The sequence below is a fragment of the Labrus bergylta genome, chromosome 5, assembly GCF_963930695.1.
Source record: "Labrus bergylta chromosome 5, fLabBer1.1, whole genome shotgun sequence".
NCBI lineage: Eukaryota > Metazoa > Chordata > Actinopteri > Labriformes > Labridae > Labrus > Labrus bergylta.
In genome coordinates, this window is record NC_089199.1 from 1,684,653 (window position 1) to 1,705,482 (window position 20,830).

At 39.8% G+C, this 20,830-nt stretch overlaps 1 protein-coding gene across 2 annotated transcripts in view; it reads left to right on the forward strand.

Moving 5' to 3' along the window:
* The first annotated feature begins 4,308 nt into the window (after positions 1 to 4,308).
* Positions 4,309 to 20,830, forward strand: part of col7a1 (collagen, type VII, alpha 1) — a 58,809-nt gene continuing 42,287 nt past the window's right edge. Inside the window, exons 1-18 of one of the 2 annotated variants that reach the window (XM_065954524.1) lie at positions 4,309 to 4,575; positions 11,302 to 11,374; positions 11,475 to 11,655; positions 11,765 to 11,921; positions 12,031 to 12,124; positions 12,209 to 12,367; positions 12,486 to 12,643; positions 13,194 to 13,323; positions 13,407 to 13,526; positions 14,721 to 14,876; positions 15,059 to 15,178; positions 15,306 to 15,455; positions 18,484 to 18,600; positions 18,863 to 19,009; positions 19,164 to 19,289; positions 19,394 to 19,540; positions 20,132 to 20,254; positions 20,469 to 20,735. In XM_065954524.1, the coding sequence (XP_065810596.1) occupies positions 11,311 to 11,374; positions 11,475 to 11,655; positions 11,765 to 11,921; positions 12,031 to 12,124; positions 12,209 to 12,367; positions 12,486 to 12,643; positions 13,194 to 13,323; positions 13,407 to 13,526; positions 14,721 to 14,876; positions 15,059 to 15,178; positions 15,306 to 15,455; positions 18,484 to 18,600; positions 18,863 to 19,009; positions 19,164 to 19,289; positions 19,394 to 19,540; positions 20,132 to 20,254; positions 20,469 to 20,735 (2,416 nt within the window). In that variant the 5' untranslated portion in view covers positions 4,309 to 4,575; positions 11,302 to 11,310. The remainder of the gene's footprint in view (positions 4,576 to 11,301; positions 11,375 to 11,474; positions 11,656 to 11,764; positions 11,922 to 12,030; positions 12,125 to 12,208; positions 12,368 to 12,485; positions 12,644 to 13,193; positions 13,324 to 13,406; positions 13,527 to 14,720; positions 14,877 to 15,058; positions 15,179 to 15,305; positions 15,456 to 18,483; positions 18,601 to 18,862; positions 19,010 to 19,163; positions 19,290 to 19,393; positions 19,541 to 20,131; positions 20,255 to 20,468; positions 20,736 to 20,830) is intronic. The other variant, XM_065954525.1, reaches the window with a different exon arrangement.

The following is a 20,830-nucleotide window of genomic DNA, read 5'->3' on the forward strand; positions in this document are numbered from 1 at the left end:
GTTATTTGGTGATCACTTAGTGGTTACTTAGTGGTTACTTAGTGGTTACCTAGTGGTTATTTAGTGGTAGTGGTTACTTAGTGGATACTTAGTGGTTACCTAGTGGTTATTTAGTGGTTACTTAGTGGTTACTTAGTGGATACTTAGTGGTTACTTAGTGGTTACCTAGTGGTTATTTAGTGGATACTTAGTGGTTATTTGGTGATCACTTAGTGGTTACTTAGTGGATACTTAGTGGTTACCTAGTGGTTATTTAGTAGTTACCTAGTGGTTACCTAGTGGTCAGTTAGTGGTTACCTAGTAGTTATTTAGTGGTTACCTAGAGGTATCTTAGTGGTTACTTAGTGGTTACCTAGTAGTTACCTAGTGGTTAATTACTTGGTGGTTACTTAGTGATTACCTAGTGGTTACTTTGTGGTTACTTAGTGGTTACTTAGTGATTACCTAGTGGTTACCTAGTGGTTATTTAGTGGTTACTTAGTGGTTACCTAATGGTTACTTTGTGGTTACCTAGTGTTTACTTTGTGGTAGTGGGTACCTAGTGGTTATTTAGTGGTTACTTAGTGGTTACCTAGTGGTTACTTAGTGGTTACTTAGTGGTTACCTAGTGGTTACTTTGTGGTTACCTAGAGGTTATTTAGTGGTAGTGGTTACTTAGTGGATACCTAGTGGTTATTTAGTGGTAGTGGTTACTTAGTGGATACTTAGTGGTTACCTAGTGGTTATTTAGTGGTTACTTAGTGGTTACCTAGTGGTTACTTAGTGGTTATTTAGTGATCACTTAGTGGTTACTTAGTGGTTACCTAGTGGTTATTTAGTGGTTATTTAGTGATCACTTAGTGGTTACTTAGTGGATACTTAGTGGTTACCTAGTGGTTATTTAGTAGTTACCTAGTGGTTACCTAGTGGTCACTTAGTGGTTACCTAGTAGTTATTTAGTGGTTACCTAGAGGTATCTTAGTGGTTACTTAGTGGTTACCTAGTAGTTACCTAGTGGTTACCTAGTGGTTACTTAGTGGTCACTTAGTGGTTACCTAGTGGTTATTTAGTGGTCAATTAGTGGTTACCTAGTGGTTATTTAGTGGTTACCTAGTGGTATCTTAGTGGTTACCTAGTAGTTAGTTACTTATTTGTTTCCCGCTTACTATGCAAAATATTTGTACAATACCTACCTGATAACTAATGATTACCTATTGGTTAGTTCTCCATTTGTTTCCCACTAACTAATCATTCAGTGAGATTGACTGACAGGAAAAACATGTATTCCATACATGTAAACATATCTTTCCTCAAGCAAAGTTCCTGCTCCGGCAGTCACATGTCTGATGTGTCCTTGGGCAAGACACTTAAACCCAAGTTGCTCGAGCTGCTTAGTTTGCGGCGTGTAAATGTATATGTATGGGATTAGTTAATACTGATGGACACTTTACATAGCAACCTCTGCGATCAGTATGTGAATGGGTTAGGTGTGACATTCAGTGTAAGCGTTTTGAGTAGTCAGAAGATCAGAAAAGTACGACGGAGGATTAGAGCCACGTTAAATTATTATTTATTTTTTTAATTTTGTTAATTTACGAGAATAATCTCGTAAATTAACGAGTTCAAGACCAGCCTGCGCAAAATAATGAAAGTAGAACTCTTAAAGTATTTTCCTCTGCAGACACAACCTCCTCCAAGTCAGTGTGGTTCTTTCTTCAGTTTCTTGCAGTATCTTTTCAGGGTGCTGATATTTTAAGACAATGTGAAGATGATGATGTGCCAAAAGCATGTGTAGTTTCATATCTGCATAAGTAAAGCCCCAACACAACTATTTATGTCTGTTATCGGTCTGCCTTGTTAAAGTGTCTCATGTGCAGAGACAGTTTGTGTCCTGTTCATCATTTTACAGATGAACAAGGTCTTGCAAGTTGAAGTGAAAACTTCTCTTGAACTGTTTTTACCGACTACACAAGGAAGTAGCCTATTTCCTTATTCGTGAAACCTTTAGGACAAGAGGCTCCATGTTTGTCATTTGAGATCAGGATGCTGCTGCTCTTCTGATATAGACTAAAACAACGACTTTATTCTTTAAAGACTTTAAGATTTCTGCTTTCATCATTTTCGCGCAGGCGAGATTAAACCCGTAAATTAATGAGTTTAATCTCGTAAATTTACGACTTTAATCTCGTATTTATTTTTTTATTTTTTTAACGTGGCCCTAATCCTTCGTCATAGAAAAGCGCTACACAAACTCAAGTCCATTAACCATTTATACCTAGGCTTTTCCTGCCAATTAAAGTCAAAATATCTGCTTTGACAAAAGGCCGATTATGATGGCCAGTTTTTTTCTGACATCATCTAAATTTGTATCATTTTGAATATGTCAGACAACATGGCCAAATGCTCTTAAAATGTCTTAAGATTTGTCATATAACCACTTCTCCATTGAAGATAAGAAAAATGGACATTGAAACACAGAAGACCGGGCACATTTCAAGGTAAAACTACATGATTACACACTAGAAATTGCATTTACCTGCGGAAAATGCGTGTGAATGCTGACGGCTGAAATGTTTTGCAAAACACTGCTGAATGAAGAAGAATCAGCAGAAGATGAAGAAAAAGTAGAAGATTAGGAGTAAGAGGACAAATGGCTGAACGCGTCGATGTGATTTTCATGTCTGGGGTCCAAGAAATGTGGAAACCACAGCAATTTGAAAAGTTAGTCCCAAGAGGTGTGGTCAGTGAAGTCAGGCCTAAGTTTAACATTAGCCCAGATGGAGATTTCTCTGGACCACCTGCCGCTTTGAAGCTCACAGTGGAAAAAGCTTTTCTCCAATTGTCCTGAAAACTCAATATGTCAGAGAGGAGAAGTTTTCCTACATTTTGAGGGTAAATTTATGTGTGTGGGGCAAAGATTGTGGTCAGGAGAGCAATTTGTTCGGGAGATCTTGAAACTATTTCAGAACTCTGTCGCACTCTAGCTTTGATGTCACTCACTCTAGCCCCGAACATTCCACCACACACACACCCATTCAAAAAATGTGAAAGCAGTTAAAAACATCACAAAACAGTTGGAGGTACAGTTTGAAAAGTATAAAAGGTGGCAAGACAAGTGAAATATGAATAGAGGACAAGTGTGTGAACATTTTAAAGCAAAAATGGAGTCTCTAGGCAGAACACAGCCAGAGTTATGAGGCTGAGAAAAACATGAACATTTTCCCATTCATTTCAATGGGGCCAAGTGAAGGTACTGCTTAAACGCAGTCAGACAATGAGAAAACAATGCTTCCAGCATTCACACTAATTACAAGAGCTTACTAACAACATCTAATGTAACAATGCAGCCACTTTATTAGCTAGCTAACATAGCTATACACAGCTATATTTAACATTAGAAAGATTTTTTAACATTTTCCAACCTATCATTTATCAGTTAATAGCTTGTTGATATTTCAATGAAGTTTGGCAGTTGGCCATGCACTTATTTTACTACCAAAACTACAAGGTGCACTATGTAGTTTTGGTAGTAAAATATGAACGTTGGAGAAGTGTACATATTCTGTTGTATATGTTCATAACTCTATACACAAACTGTCCACAGAGAAAAATGTGGTCCCTGAAACACAGTTTGAAGATAAAATGCTAAGCGAGAAGTTATGGTGGGGGGCTGTACCAGTAAAACAGTAACTCCAGGTAGCTTTTCAGCTCAAAACAGTGTTAGAGGGACCAATTTTTTTCCTTTCCCTAAAGAGCCTAGTTTATTTTCATTTGCACCGCGTTTAGGTTTTATTTTTCTACATAACTCTGCATTTTTAGGTATTTGTAAGTCACTTAAAGATTAAGATTAAAAACTGCACAATTAACAAATATTAATTAGGCTAAAGATTTCTAAATATCATTTAGGCTATTCTTATCAACTGTAGCCTATGGTAGCTTGTTTCGTACCCAAGCTGTATTCAGTTGTCTTTTACTAGTTAGCTAACTCAGGATTGGTATCATGCCAAAATGTTACGTGCTATTTTGTATATTTATATGAACATCTAATAGCCTACTACAAACAGGTTACTGTAGGTTTACCGTGAAAAAAGACAATTCGTAAAATTGTGTGACCCTGAGTTTCCCGCTTTACCTGAAAAAGTAACGGAATTATTAGGCTTTTATGTTTCTGTTTAACTTGGTAACCTGCGTTGCTTGCAGACAGGAGCAGGGAGGGACAAGAGGCAAAGATAGAAAAAAAGAGAAAGGGAGAGCTTAGGACGCCCCTTCAGGCATCCAAACAAGTCTGGACTGTTCTGCTGCTGCTTGTGTTCAGCCCACGCTTTTCAAGGCAGCCTCAGGAATCAGAAATAGCGTTTACACTGCTGCTGACAGTCTTCCGTGGGATGCACCAACACAAGTTCACGTATTGAGCTGCAGTGCATGATCGTGGAGTTGCTTTGTTGAGCATTTTGAAGTTGTGACACCGGTGACTGGGATTAACATCACTTTTGTGTGTGTCCAGACACTTCACGGAGAGACAGTGCTGGATATGCCACACGTGGAAAGGTGGGGAGCGGCAGACTGTTGCCCAGTGCTTGGAGCAGAGATCCCCAGGTAAGGTGAAGCAGAAGCGGGGAGAGGAGAATCTGTGTTGGGCTATGTACCAACTCTGATGCGCACTAATTCTTTAAAATTAAAGGGAGTGCTGCTGATAGGGCAGGAGTTGCGCACAGTTTGTAAAGATGTATTTCTGAAGTAAAGGCTACAGGGGCATAGCTTAATGGTGATATGTCTGCGTATCACTCATGGATGGATGGAAATTAATTGACTCCGCAAGTATATACTGGTGCGCGATTATCTCTTATTGCCTGCTGAACCTATAGACGTCTTATCACTGAAGAGCCTATTGCTCTCCCTGCAGCAAAAAACTTGACTTTGAACAAGACCGAGCAGAGCATTCATCGCCTCTTTTTTCAACCTTACTGACATTTAATCCGATTAATATAATCAGCTTTGTGAAAGCATAGTTTCTCATACTATTCCCCTGGGTTATAAGATAGAAAAACATGTAATTCATTTTTAAATTAAAGAATGAACAACTCAGTAAAACCTGTAATAGCCTACTCTTTTGCCCTTGCAGACACTGCTTGCATTAGTCTTCATTACAGTTGCACAGGGCAGCGGGGAATACACAAGCACATTGACCTCAGCTAAACTCATTTTGTGATTGGGCACTTCGCTTTCTATAGACCATGATGCTGCTCAGAGGAAGTGAATCTCACTCCTCTGCTTCCTCTACTGTCTTTGTATCTTCATTTGTTTCCACTCACTCCTGAGGGCATCAGTGTCTTTGCTGTGGTTTACCTCACGCAAAGGCAAGAAATCCCCTTCAAATCTCAACACCCTTTATTAGGACTGATTAGACATTTTGTCTATGCCCCACCTTAACCCTCCCTCTTCTCTCATCTTTTCATTGACTGCATTGTTGCAGACTTGCTTGGTTAAGCTTTTGGCGTGCCACTATGTTAGAGGATTGCAGTCTGGAATGATCCCAAGTGTGTCATCTGTGGAGGACTGATTCTCGTTACTGTGTGTTTGATGTGTGTTTGAAACAGGACATTTTTTTATTATCCTAGCTTGAGGTTTAGAAAGAGGACTTTGTTTTCATGCAAGGTTTAGATTTAAATATTTTATAAACAATGGGGCATTTAAAAAAAAAATTGAAGGCATTTGTCATGTAAGGGGATATTGTGACTTTTTGGTGCTAACATGGCTCTCAACTGTGTTTATGTTGGATTAAACCATCTTTAGGAGATATTGACTTGTCATCTCAGTTCATTCATGTCTTTGAATGAGAAGCATAACCCATTGATGCAGCTATTCCCCTGATTTAGTCCATCTGGCTCTTTTTCACAACAATACAAAGCTTGTGAAATACTTAAGAAGTATTAAATCAGTTACTCTCTTGAACTTGTTCCAACAAAGGGTCAGGGAAGATTTTCAAAAGCTTTTTTTTTTTTTAGAAATTTTGTTTGGAATGGATAAAGAAACTGACTGATAATCCATTATTAGTTGAAGCAAAGGGTGCTGTACTTGACCCGAGGGTGGAGGTCAAAGGTGACAGGGTTACAGTCCTTCCTGTTTTAGACTCCCAGACAGCCTCAGCGTCCAACTCCTCTGTTCATGTGACCTGCAGCTTGTGGCTTCCGAGTACTTGAAATCCTGATGTGTGAGCAGATTTGAAAGACTTTGGTAATTTACTGTGACATCCCATCCCCCTTTGACCCCTCCATCTCCCTGTCCACATGTGTCACTGGCTGTCCCTGGGTTGATGTTGTGCTGAGGGAGCCTGGCTCTTACACAATTCTGCACTCTGTCACATTGCAGTGCCCTGTGGCCTGTCGCCCCCCTGGGAGAATGGCATCTGTACTAAACCACAGCCCTGTGATCATGCCTGAGCGGAGCTTTCAGAGAGCTAAGCCCAGACTCAGCATAGCTCCCACCAGAGGCTCTTAAGGACGAGTCCTTATCTCTATGTCTTCCTGTTCAAGGAAAATCCTTCTCTTTATGCTGTCAGTACTGGATTATTTTCTAGTTTCCCCTTTAAGACCTCATTTGATTCTGATTAGGCTCTGAGTAGCACTTTGCCAATGTGTCATTGACTTTTGAACTATTTGCATTTGGTTTGATTCCCAGGTGGCCTGTAGTTGTGTGGTCAGCACAGAGCCAGTTACTACATCTTTTTAAAACACCAGGTGGTGCGGCCCAAGGACAGTACTTCATAAAAACTTGTGAATGTGGGAGTAGTTAAGTCTCAGAATGAACATGTGATGTAGTTACTGAGTTATTTCATTTATTGTATATTGTAAGAGTTTTATTTTGAGCTGTTTCAATACCTACATCAGAAATTACATCATCTGGCAATGGAGCCAGTTTATGAACAAATCCGACTTAATTTTTTTATTAGCGCAAAAAAACTCAAAAATGTACTCACCTTGAATCAATTCTTCTGGCTCAAAAACAGAAGATGCAAGCTCAGCTCATTGCTGGTCCTTGTGGATTGTTTTAACCTTAAGTTTCCTTCAGGAAATCTTTCACAATGTTATCAACTGGAGCTGACTAAACCTCTCCAAAACAATCTCACCTGTTAATTAGAAATGTTGAGGGCACTAAATAATGCAGTTACATGTTGAAAATCATTGTATACCTGTGACATTCCTCAGCAGTCATGTTTTACGAGGTTTAACCAGAACTGGGCTGTACGATAGAAAACACATTATATCCATACAGGGTAATTAGAATATAGCTGATGTGTTTTTTTAGGGTATGCCACCGCTAGTATCAAGGTTTAATGTACACCATTAACATCTTTACTTGTATGAGAATACAGATTTGACAAAGACCTAAAATGGGTCTGTGGTTTGTTGATGAGGTGGCAGGAAAGGAACACAACTCCAGTCTTTTGAATATTTACTGCCACTTGATTTAGTCTTCAGCTGGCATTTTTAAGGGCCTTTGAATCATTAATGCCTTTCAATTATGAAATGTTGAGTTATCTTATATGGACCTGCTCAGAATAGATTATGCTGTGGGTAGATACTGTGGTCTCAACTCCTGGCTTGCTTACTTTAAACATCATTTCATTAGATTCCTCACAGGGGAAAAATAACATAAGAGGTGAGCAAGCTGGTGTGGTTTGTCAGAAGCTAATTGTACATTGGTTTTTTTTTATAGGTAGAAGTCCTAGAATAGGTACTTTCAATCTTGAAAAGGCCTTTGGACCTTTGGAACATATTAAGCTGCATGTGTGGGACAAAAAGCTCTGAAACAGTTTGGTTTGTAGGCTCTTTCAGTGGGAACAAACATTGAAGGGTAATTATGAGTTTCTGGCTTCAGGCTGTGTCTGAAAGTTTTCATTCTTGAACAAATTAGAAGGGGAGAAGAGGAGAAGGAAAGCAGATTCCCATGCCTATTTTCAGTACTGCATGTTTTTAATGCAAGTACTGCAGTACTGTGTAGTAAGTGTTGAACACACAATGTTTTTGAAAAACAAAAGGCGCTCCCATACCTAACAGAACATTTATCCTTAACTAAATATTTTAACATTATTCAAAGTAAGCACTCTCACTGTAATCAGATAAGAACTACTTACTGTTGTGCAATAAGTCAGCAACCAGAATATGCTAATGTTAGCTTAGCTTAGTTAAGCATAAAGATTGCTAGTGTGCCTGACAGCTAGCATGCAGGCTCTGTCCAGGGTCTGCCTAACAGCACATCTAAAGCTTACAAATTCACATGCCATAGCTTGTTGTATTTTCATCTTTTTTCTTTTTTTTAAGCAATGGTCTTGTGGTATTCTGCCAAACATTGTTTGGCTAGTTGTAGCAATTTAAACCTCAATGTAATTTGTAAATTTAAGTTTTATACAGTACATATTAAAACAAATCAGAGATATGACCCTTTACTTAACCAGCTTTAGGCTCATGGATTGTGTTGCTAGGACCAGACTAGCTGCTCCCCCCTTTTTTCACTCTTCATGCTAAGCCAAGCTAACATGCTACTGGCTGTCCACGAGCTGTGATTATGGTATGGCAGTGATATTATCTTGTTCATCTTAAGAGGAAATATTTTAAGAATGTATGTGTTTCCAAAGTGTGGTGGAGGCTGTAAGCTGTAATAAATTTCATATACAATGTCCTTTAATGTAGTTTTGTGTCTGCTGTGAATGTTATCAAGCTTGTCAGCATGTGTCGACTACAACTGTCTTTCATGTGGGCAGGCTCTGACGTAGGCACTCTGGTCTGATTTGGGTCAGAAAATGCCAAGAAATGAAAATGAGCAAATTTCAGATGACATTGATATTCTTTACATTCCTTTATATGTTTAGAACATCATCTCTGTCTGTGGTTATCCCGCTTCTACTATACATTTGGATTCATCTTCCTAAGCGATTTCTCATGGGTTTGCTGCTGAAAATCTTTACTTTAACAATTTGAGCTCTACGGAGTAGATCAGAGGTTTGGTTCATTGGGTCAACATCTGTCAGCTATTTGCAGAAGCCACTGTGTCGTGCAATGTAAAAAGGTGAATGAAGAGTTATGAAAGTTGTTATGAAGAGAGCTGCTCCCAAACATCAGTATGGATTTCTTTACTTGATCAAAGTTGAACTGAAATTGGCTGAGGGTTATAGCTGTCGTCAGTGACGCTGTAACCTGAGATGACACGGGCGAAAACACCAGAGTCCAGATTGAGAACATCTTTTACACGGGGTCTAAAAAAACCCAGCAAAAGTCTGTTTCATTTTTTTAGACTGGTACATGTTGTCCAAGGTTCTGGCATCTGCATTCCAGACACATAGTAACCAAAGACAGACACACAATCTGTGAGTTGGCGTTGATTACAGTAGTGAAGTCTGAAGCTGATGTGGGGCATGCTCTGACAGTCTGATCCTCCTCACTCTGACCAAAGGCCATTTATCTGCTCTGATGAGAGGAAAGAGGACGGGGAGACAATGTAGAGGAAACTTTACGTTATAGGTTTGTGTTTTTCTGCACATTTTCTTCTTTGTGTTTTAGATGACAGTATATATACTTTTAGATGTATCTAGTCATAACAGTAGAGATGCTTTTGGTCATAAAAAACAAGAAGAATTGCATTTTTTTTTTCCATTGATGGATTTGTAAATAGTGTCAACATTGCTCAATTGAGATACCCCAAAGTATTTAAATCACATGTGCACTTATGCTTACACCGTTCATGTGTTCAATGGTTTTTAGATTGTTGATGTTGTTGATGTTGTTTTCAGTGTGTAGAGGAGTGTGGGAGTCTCTACAGCATGCAGTTAAGTCACAGAGAAAGAGCTAAAGCCTGTGGTTTAACTGCTGGAACATAATTATTGAGTGAGTTAAAATCAGACAACCACGTCGTAACATTGTAGGAAGGTAAGTCAGTTATTGAATTTTTCACCGTTTTTAAGGGAAGTGACGTGACTGTTCTGAAATGCTCACATAAATCTTGAGTCATTATAAAGTCAGATTTTTATTTTTTTAGAAAAGCGGTGCAATCAAAAACATGCAAATCTTAAGGACAGCACACATGATGAAATAAAATCAGGTCTAGTAAGCAGAGATAGGTAAAACATAAACATAATACTCTTATTGCCAAGTGTTTTGAAAAAGTTCATTGGTGTCAGAAGTGAACCCAAAAATTGCAGTCTCAAAGGTTTTATGTTTTTCAGTGGATGACAGTACACTCAGTTATTATGTGATAACTGTGCTTATAATTAAGTAGTCCCGTCTTTATTAAAATGCCTATAAAGCATCTGCTAGTATTAAACCATTTTTTCACAGAAAAAGCACATGTGATAATTTCCCTTGCTGTTTTTAATGACATCATCATCAAAGGTGAGGTTAAGACCTTTATAAAATGCAACTCACCATTAAATGGTAGCTTTCTATTTTGTGTTTGGATCATAATTTATGACCCAAATACATTTTTTAACTGTGTACAAATGACAGCACAACAGATGTAAATGTTTGTGGTTGTAGTTTCTGGGTATTTAGAGGGATTATTATGTACCAACCCTACTAGCACTTTGCAGAGTTCTGAACTATGTGAATGTGTGTTTAGGTGATACTCACACAGATCAGCTATGCTCTAAGACACTACATATCCCTCCCTTCTTCTACTTTCAATACGTGCTCAAGTTTGTGTTATTCTGCTAGATTAAGGCTTGGTCATTCACAGTACTGCTACAATGCTAACACAATTGTAAACAGAACCTGGGCAGACTGATAAAGCTTGACTTGAATATTAAAATAAACTTCATTGGTGGTGAGACAGACATTTAAACCAAGAAACATGTTCAAAGGCAGGTTTGGCAGGAAATCAAGGCTGGTAGGTGGGTCAGAGCAGATACAGGCAGGATCAATGGTGGAAACTCTAAAGCCACACAGACAATCAGACAAAAACAGGACGGAACTTCTCTACCCAACATGTGCCGGGAAAAAAAAGACTAATGGGATGCAGCTGAACAGGAAAGTGACAAGATCATGCAACTAGCAGAAACAGGAAATTCAATGTGGATAAATAGTAAGTAGCTGTGGGATGGAGGGGATAGTTTAACACAGAGACTTAATATGAGCTGAAGACATAAAGACAGAAGAAGAAGGGAGAGAGCAAACAGAAAAAAGACTCCTCAAAGTCTGCAAGCATTTTCTCTTAAAATAATATTTTGCACATTGGATCTATTTTAGATAATAGCATGATGTTGTAACTGTTTTTAACAAATGAGCTGGATTTGTTTCAGTTCGAATAATAGAATATCTTTTCTGTGTGCAGGTTGTAAAGATGTGGAGCTGGGTATTCACTGTGGCTGTCCTCCTCTCCTCCTTTACACAGACTGAAGCTCAGGGTATAAAATAATCTTTCCTTCATGTATTTGTGTGTTGACATATGAACACAGTGTTGATCTTTATGTGCTCACCTGTCATCCTCAACACTTGTGCTTACAGGCAGGTGTAATAATGTGATAGCAGCAGATATTGTCTTCCTGGTCGATGGCTCCTCCAGTATCGGCAGATTGAACTTTCTGCAGGTCAAAGGCTTTATGGCTGGAATCGTAAAGCCATTTGCAAGTGCTGTCAGCGAGTCAGGAATACGGTTTGGGGCCATTCAGTATAGTGACACCTCCAGGTGAATAACGGGATTAATATTTGATCATGCCTTTCCTGCACCTGAAATAACAGAGAATCTCACTGCAGGTACAGAATTAAATATGGATGCACAATCTCTCACCCTCTAGAGTTGAATTTACATTTACTACCTACCTGAATGGCACTGAGCTGGTCAACGCCGTGCAGGATCTGAACTATAAGGGGGGAAACACACACACTGGTGCTGGTCTCAAGTTTGTCGCTGATAACTTCTTCAACCCTACGTCCAGCCGGGATGTCCCGAAGGTCTGAGGAGCAGCTGTTCTTTCATGTTTCAGAAATACAGAGCTTCATTTATGACACATGTATTTTGTTTTGTGTCTAATTCTACCTGTGGGTCTTATTTGACTTCTAGATCACGATCCTGATCACAGACGGGAAGTCACAGGACAGTGTGCAGGAACCAGCTCAGAAGCTACGCAGTCAAGGAGTGCATGTTTTTGCAGTTGGTAGGTTGTCCTTTCTGACTCAAAGTACTCTCATTCAGACGTTGTGATTTCTTTTTTTTGCTCCAATTCGTTTGTGTTTGTCAGGTATAAAAAGTGCAGACAGGAATGAATTGGCTCAGATCTCCTCCCAGCCCAGCAGTGACTTCACCTCCTTTGTTGGGGACTTTAAACTACTGAACACACTTCTTCCCCTTGTGAGCCCCAGAGTGTGTTCAAAAGCAGGAGGAGTGTACGCTAGTGACGGTATGTGTGTTTACTAATATCAGTTTAGTATAATGAAACATAGACAGTAACCAATACATTTCATTTGATCTGTTTCTTATTCTCCTCTGGTCTCCTCTCCCCCTTGTCCTCCACTCAGAGGCTTTTTCTGGTCCGTCCAACATCCAGTTCACAAGCCAGACGTCTGATGCTCTGAAGTTTCGTTGGAGTCAGGCGGGGGGGCCTGTGAGTGGTTACGTGGTCCAGTATGTCCCCCTCTCTGGCCTGGGTCAGCCTTTAACTTCTGAACTGCGTCAGGTGGGTCACCAGCTGCAGTCCAAGTCACATCGTTTTTACTGATTTACTGCATATAGTGCATACAACTGTCACAGTCGTTTGTTTTTCTAGTTTGCTTTGGCGCACAGTTCTTGATTTGACATATCTTCAACGGGATGGGTTTCATGCTGGATCCTGGTGTTTTTGGCAAACTGACAATATGTGTATTGTGACTTAGTAAATATTTCTCTGAAACACTAAATAATATAGAAGTCAGGGTATTGGGAAGCAGCCCAGGTGTTGACAGATATTTCTGATGCATGATGATCAGTATTTGTATGACCTAGATTCAAGTACCAAACTGCAATTTGCAGAAACGCTTACCTTCAATTCAGGCTGAGTATAAACACATCTAATGGGTGGATCTTCTTCACGTAGGTGCTGTAGAGATTACATTTTGGCAAGGTGAAGGGTAAAATTCCCTTCTGTATTCCCTGGCAGCCATCTATCATTATGTATCTGTCGTCGACTATGCTAAAACTTGTTTGAGACGTCAATGTTTACAGAGATGACCCCTCCTTTGCACCTGCAGGAGACTCTACCTGCCAGTCAGAGGAACTTTATTGCACGAGAGCTCAGATCAGGAACCGACTACCTGGTGACCGTCATCGCCCAATACCCCAACAGTGTGGGAGAGTCTGTTTCTGCCAAGCAAAGAACCAGTGAGTAAATGACACCTAAACTACATCTGCCAAAACACAACCTCTTTATTTCACTTCCAATGTCTTATTTTCATCACATACAGGGTCTTTGCCAGGGGTCTCCAGTCTACGTCTGGTCCAGGCTGGCTTTTTTTCTCTGTCTGTGGGCTGGGATCGGCCTTCCTCTCCTGTCCAGGGCTACAGACTCACTTATGGACCACGAGGTCAGGCACACTAATATATCTGTCTATTTACCCTCGTTCTCTAGAAGTAATTTAAATATAAATTAAAAACAAAATACATTGAGGGTATACATTAAAAGGAAAAATACTGACCAAAAACTTTACACTTTTAACTAACATATAGACAAACGCAACACTTTTACTGTTAGGTTAATCTTATACAAGAACAAACATACAGATAAATTTTTCAACACATGTCCATACATCTGACAATACAAGACAAAATGAATTTCAACTTTGAATCATACATAATCTGAGAGTAAAGACCCAGAATTCAAAGTGCATTATAGCAACATCTCTTTTTTCACTTTGAAAAAATTTACAAAATAATCTTTATGCTCTGTTGACTGCTGACAGAGTTATCTTGTCACTTACAAATAATCTTGGCAGAATGACGGATGGGTAAAGTGAAAGAAGCTGCAGGAGTGGACAACAGTTAGCCTGCTGGTAGCCAGTTTGAGACATGTCAAGAATGTACAGCATTTAAGGCTGAGTACAGGAACATGAGCTTCTCTAACACCTTTGCAGCCTCGGGCTCTGACTGTCAGTGAGGATTTTTTTTGCCCATTCATTACCTTAAATATCAAATACATTTTTATCATCACCATTATTGAAGTAACATAGACAGTAAAAACTCTTACTGATGTCAGGGATCTCCACCCTTTATCCTGGTGTTTTAGAGACAGGGTGTGGCACGGATCACAGTGCTGTAAGGGTGTCTGGGTGCTTATGGCATGATTCAGGAGAAGAGAAAAGTGGCCCCTGAGGGCTGATATAAACACTTTCTCCTTCTGAACCTGTGGCAGGAGTGCCAGTCTCACATGGAGCTTGCGTGAGAGTATTTAAATAAGATCTGTGGGTATTCTGAGATACCCACTCATGAGAGGTGTGCTGTTTGTATCTGTTTCTCCCTCTACCTGGCAAGTGTGTACGTTTGACAGAGAACAAACAGATACTGACACACACCTGAGCAGATACATTACATGCATATGCAAACAACACAAACACTCATTAATCTACAGCTGGCTTAAAGCCAACCTTTGTACACAGAAGTGAGGGAGGTAAACTGAATGAACAGCTTGTTGTCAGCTCATTTGTCTGAAGACAGACTGTAACTCTGTGCACTAATTGATCTCCTGTGTGCTCTCCATCTCTTTTGTGTGATTGGAAGAGCAGGTCAGCCAGCCGCTCAGCTGTTGGAGCAGTCTTTGTCTGCAGACTCTAACTCCATCACGCTGGAGTCTCTTCAGCCCGACACCGAGTACGTCATCAGCCTCTACCCGCTGTTCCCCAGAAACTCTGCGTCCCCGTCCATCCTCAATGCCCGAACATGTGAGACCCCCCTTTGAAAATGCCATTTGTGCAGTAATAGGATAATGTAAAATATGTTAAACACAAGTCATTATATAATACATGTTTCCACTCAAGTTAAAAAGGAGTAAGATACAGGCTATGTTCTGTTCATAAAGTGATACTGTATCCTGTTATAGTGTTATTGATATTGTGTGTGTCAGTGCGCCTCGATGCAGTTCAGCAGCTATCTGTGGAGACGGAGTCGGAGGGCAGCGTTCGCGTGCGGTGGAAAGGCGTCACTGGTGCGCGGGCGTACCGTCTGGTCTGGGGACCATTTACAGGTCCGGAAAAAAACTTCCAACTTTAAACAACATCTTGCATTTGTCACAGTCAGCATCGTTTTTTTTTTTTTTTTTTTTTACATATTTGTATACAAGTCAATTTATTCTTGTTTTTCTGTTTACAAAGGTCGAAACGTGGAGACGGTGGAGGTCCCTGGTGACAGTGAGTTTCACACCATGTCCAGACTGCAGGCCGACACAGAGTACATCATCACAATCATTCCCCTGTATGAGGGAAACACTGAGGGGCCTGTAGCAACAGCCAGGTTCAAGATAGGTAGGTGTGCTTTCAGTACTGAACATTTATTTATTGTTATCACATTTTTCTGCCGTACAAGTTTCTGCACTCAGATATGTTTTGTAAAAGAACAGTCGGCCGTGGCTCAGTGGTAGAGTCGGCTTTCTCACAACCGGTAGGTTGGGGGTTTAATCCCCCGCTCCTTCAGTCACATGTGGAACTGTCTTTGGGCAAGGCACTAAACCCCAAACTGCTCCTGCTGCATACTCAACACGAGGGAACAAGTTTGATGGAACTGCTGGGCAGTTGGGCATTTTCTGTAGCAGCCTCTGCAATCAGTGTGTGAATGGGTTAATGTGACATGTATTGTATCAGTGGTTTGAGTGGTCAGAAGACTCGTGCTATAGTACAAGTCCATTTATTGTTTTATCATTTACTAGTTTCTGGTTTCCTTCTTTCTTATGTGCCCTGCTAACTAAAGGAACAGGAAGCAAAGGCAGAAGATGGCCAACAATTATTGCAGATGTTTGTCTCTAATTTTAAAAACCTACATGTGTTACTGTTTAGCTCTGTTTAAGGAACATTTCTAGCACACCTACACACTCATTATACACACACACCATCTGTCTCCTGTGAGTAATACCCATGTGGAGTCTCAAAGGTCGGGATGTTATTTGAATGAAAACTTGTGTGTGTTCCAGTTCTTCTGTCAAAGAGTTGTGATATACACAGCGTGCTACATACAGTTTACTCCCAAACTTCTTTCTCTCTTGTTTGTTCCTGTGTGAACCAGTTTAGTAATAACAGTTTGTTGTGTCTGTGGTTTGAGATGAGCTGGCTGCTCCTTCTCATTAGGAAAAGATGTTCTCTTTTTTTTGTGCTTTAAGTAGGGACCAAATTGTATGAAACCCAAATGTTTATTTACATATAAATCATTATAATGCAGGATACCTACCATTAAAACATAATCCTGTAAAAATCTGATTTTTGAAAAATGTCTATATTGTTGTGTTTATCTTCTTCCACATTTTCAACCACTTCAATAGAATTGAATCAATCAAGAACACAGTGTGTACACGTTGTTGAACTTGTTAGTGTTTAGTCTGGCTCTCAGGCTCATGGGGGACATCAGCTGGTACCAAATGCTCTGACACTGGTCTGGGACTTTGTTCTTTGGCCTGTGTGCTCCACACTGACATTTGTCTGCTGATTTATGTTGATCACATGGACAAGCAGAGAGCCCTGTGGCCACATGCAGTGTGAAAGAGAAACTATTTGTCTGGTCTCACTGACCTGTGTGAATACTTTATTCTTTGCCAAGGTATTTCTCTGCATTTCTCTTTTCAGCGTGATGGTCCACTACACCTGCAGCCTAAGGGCAGAGGAGTGGTATTGTGTGTTTAATTTAGTGCGCTGCCAATGATCACATATTGGCACGTCATCAAAACAGTAGTTTTTGTATCATTTCACAACAGCTCTCTGAACCGTGAAAATTCTGGCATTAGCATGTGTAGCATGGGAATGTGGATGTGTGAAATACCGCATCTGACTGGGTTCATATTTGTTTTATAGAGACATGCATATTCATTCAGGATTAACTACTTACTGTAGTTATTCTGGGCTGCATTAGGGCTTGTGAGGGAGATACTCAGTTATGGTGAACAGAAAACCGCTTTGTGTGTGTGTGTGTGTGTGTGTGTGTGTGTGTGTGTGTGTGTGTGTGTGTGTGTGTGTGTGTGTCTGTGACGTATATTTATATATGCATGCATTTTTTACAGGATTATTGTTTGTGTGTATGTTATTTATTTTGTACCAAATGTGTCCATTCAGCATGTTTAAACTGTCTGTGAGTTCCTGTGTGTGTCTTGTCATTGTCAATGTGTTTTATGACTTTTGTTAGTAACTGTATATATGTAGAAAAAAAAACATATATATAAAGCATATAAACACAACATACTGTAACAAGTAAATATAACAGTTATACAATAGTGCATCTGACAGATACTGAATCCACACTGAACATTATTATTATTATTATTATTAATAAACTTTTCACACAACAGGGGGTGGAAAACTCATATTTGCGCTTTGTTTGAGGGAACCTAACAAATTGATGTCAGTTAGATTCTGATTGATTTTCAGCTGAATAGACATTGGATAGAAATATACAGTAGCCGGACATCAGGCCGTGTTCCAGGTTAATAACACATTTAGTAACTCATTAGCTACAATGACTTTCTAGCTACCACTACTGTTTGGTAGTTTCACTGAATGCGAAAGGAAAGGCTTCATTTCCTAACTAGTTGTTAAGTTAGGTTGCTAACAGTTATCTAAACAGTAATATTACAGATGACTTGGATGAATGCTTTTGGTAACTTAAACTATTTAGAGAGTTATCAGATTTGTTGTTCAAAATTGAATATGACCAAATTTTTCTCTGGATTCTCATAATCGACTAGTCAGAAGCATATCAAGCGAGAAGCAGTAAAATTATGATTGAGGATTTTCAAGTTTTTGCATTCATTCTTATTTGCCTTGAGGTCCCTGTGTTTTGTTTTTATGAAGGGATAGAGATAAGATCTGCAGTCTAGTTCTGTGTAAAAAATCTTTCTTAAAGTCTGTGAAGTTACCAGACGTAAGTTATTTAGATCAAGTGGGTTTCTTTAAAAGTTACAATCACTTGAGTTACTATACAGATGGAACAGCTCAGCAAAGAAAATGCCCCCAGGGGAAGCATCAAAAAGGGAATTGTTTTCTAAAAAAGAAAGTAACTTTGAGATAAATACATTTGTTAAATTGAATCCTCATTAGCGTTAGCCGAACTTTAAAGTACATTAGTGCAACAACAAAGGATTTCATTCCTTATCATTTACATTACACATGCAGGGCTCTCTTTTTCACAAGCATGGTCAGGGGGAACAGTTACAGTGACCAACGTCTGTTTCATTCTACATATTGACTTTCAGTATCAATTTAAGAAACATTTTTGAATACATAATGTTTTTTAAGGATGGATTGATGTGAAAAGAGTTTGATTGTTATATTGCATGTCGTGTGTTTCTCTCAGAGCGTCAGGAGCAGCAGGTCCTCAGAGCAGCTACCACCGGCCCGTCCACTATTCGCCTCACCTGGAGAGTCATTCAGTCGTCTCAAGGGTATCGCCTGGAGTGGAGGGAGGGAGAAGGTCAGATGTGCATGTGACTTAAAAACCTTATTTGAAACATTCCCTTCTTTAAGCAGCACTGTGCATCATGGAGAAGATATGACTGTGATGAAATGAACATATTATAATTATGTAATGATGATACACCCTTCAAAAAAATGCATCAGAATTATTTTATTCCATTTTGAATTTGATGCCAGCAACACTGTATTACAGTGTAAACTGACACTGAAGTTACCATGAACATTATTGTGCTGACCTTTGACCTTTGCTTTGTCTTCAGGAGGTCGTGTCCAGACCCTGTCCTTCCCTAAAAGCACTGCCAGCTATGAGATAACAGGCCTTCAGCCAAACACAGAATATATCATCAGACTGTACACTCTGTATGAAGGTCGTGAGGAGGCTACGCCTGTCTCTACCGCACCCAGAGGTCTGTGACCCAGATAGACCAGCCAAACCCTGAATTCAGTTTGGATTGATTTATTGGCAAAATGTGTGCAGGGGTTATATTACAAGTACTTTTAAAATGTGTTTTTATGTAGACATCATTGCTTTAATAGTGTCCCTGTCCTCTGGTGTTGCAGAGGAGCAGCCTGTGGGGAGGGTCTCTAACCTGAGAGTGGTGGAGTCTCTGGGCAGCACAGTCAGGCTCGGCTGGACAGGTGTAACCGGGGCATCACAATACCGCATCGTCATCCTGAACACAGATGGTACATTCACTTTCCTTATTTATTTACTTACTATTCATTTATGCACTTTTAGATCCAAAGTTTGAAAGAAAACTACTGAAAAAAAGTGTGACTGTGTGTTTAAGCGGGATCAGAGGAAATCAGGAGTATCCCTGGAAACCAGACGACCCTTGACCTCAGAGACCTGACAGTTGGAGTGTCTTATGGTGTCAGTGTCACAGCGCTGGTGGGACAAGATGAAGGAGAACCTGTTACTGTCTACATCAAACCAGGTCGGGTCAGCAGTGAGACGCTTGTGCTGTTTGTTTTATGCTTTTCATCCACAAATGGAGAATGCTCCATATAAGATAATGAAAACTTTATATCCCAGTTTGTAAAACATTTATACCTTGCTGTTTTAATTTGACCATTTCCATGGTTCATTTCTCCTCAATTTGTATGTTGACATTTGTCACTAACTTGTTTATCCCTCATTTATTGTGCAATATAAACACACTTAACGCACTTCCTTCCTTCTTGAATGGTTATTAGGCACAATTCAGATTTAGATTCTTTATTGTCCTACAAAGGGAGATTTGTTTTGCAGCAGGAGCACACAGAAGACAAGAAACACAAGGACAACATCACCGAAAAACATAAACCAAAACGAAAAAAGAAAATCAGACAACACAACAAAATATGAAACCAAATAAAACATCGCAATAAAATCAGTCAAGAGTCAATTACCTGAAATATATACTGTATGAAAGCCTGAAGTCTTGGTCATGATCATTTATTTAAACTTTTTTTTCTATTGTAGTTGTGAAATACTGGCTTTTTATTTTGAATATTGCACATGAGGCCTGAATGCCCTTGTTTTTCAGAGCAAGGTGCTGGAAGAGTGACGAACCTCAGAGTGACAAATGCAAACGGTCGGAGACTCAGAATTGCCTGGATAGGTGTTACTGGGGCAACAGGATACAGGGTAACTTGGAGACAGGGAAACAGTAAGTGGCATTTGTTGTAGGTGATTTTTGAATCTTGTTTACTTGAACATGTCATAAATTCAGTTAAACATAGCGTGTTTTTAGATCTTACCTCACGGCCCTTTAGAAAACAAGAGCATCAGACTTTTGAAGCTTTATCTTTCTTTTTCTTTTTGGTTTGAAGTCAGAATTAAAAAAAAAAATCCTTTTGTTTGCCCTTTGTTCTGCCTTGCAGGCGCAGAGCAGAGTCGTGTTCTCGGGGCAGAGGCCACGTCCTTCACTATAGACAGCCTGCGACCAGATGAGGGGCTGGTTATCGGTGTTTCAGCTGTGGTTGACCAACGCGTCGGAGAGGCGGTCACACTGTCTGCTCGGACTAACCCCAACGGAGGATCAGTGTCTGGCCTTCGCATCGTTGAAGTCACATCTCAAAGGATTCGCATTGAATGGTCACCATCCACCCGGGCAACAGGCTATAAGATCACTTGGCGCAGTGATGATGGTTAGTAATAATAATATTCAGTATATATAAGTTTATTTTTGTTTTGGAGAGAGGAACGTGGATAGAGGTAGAAACTGGTATGACATGTTGCAAAG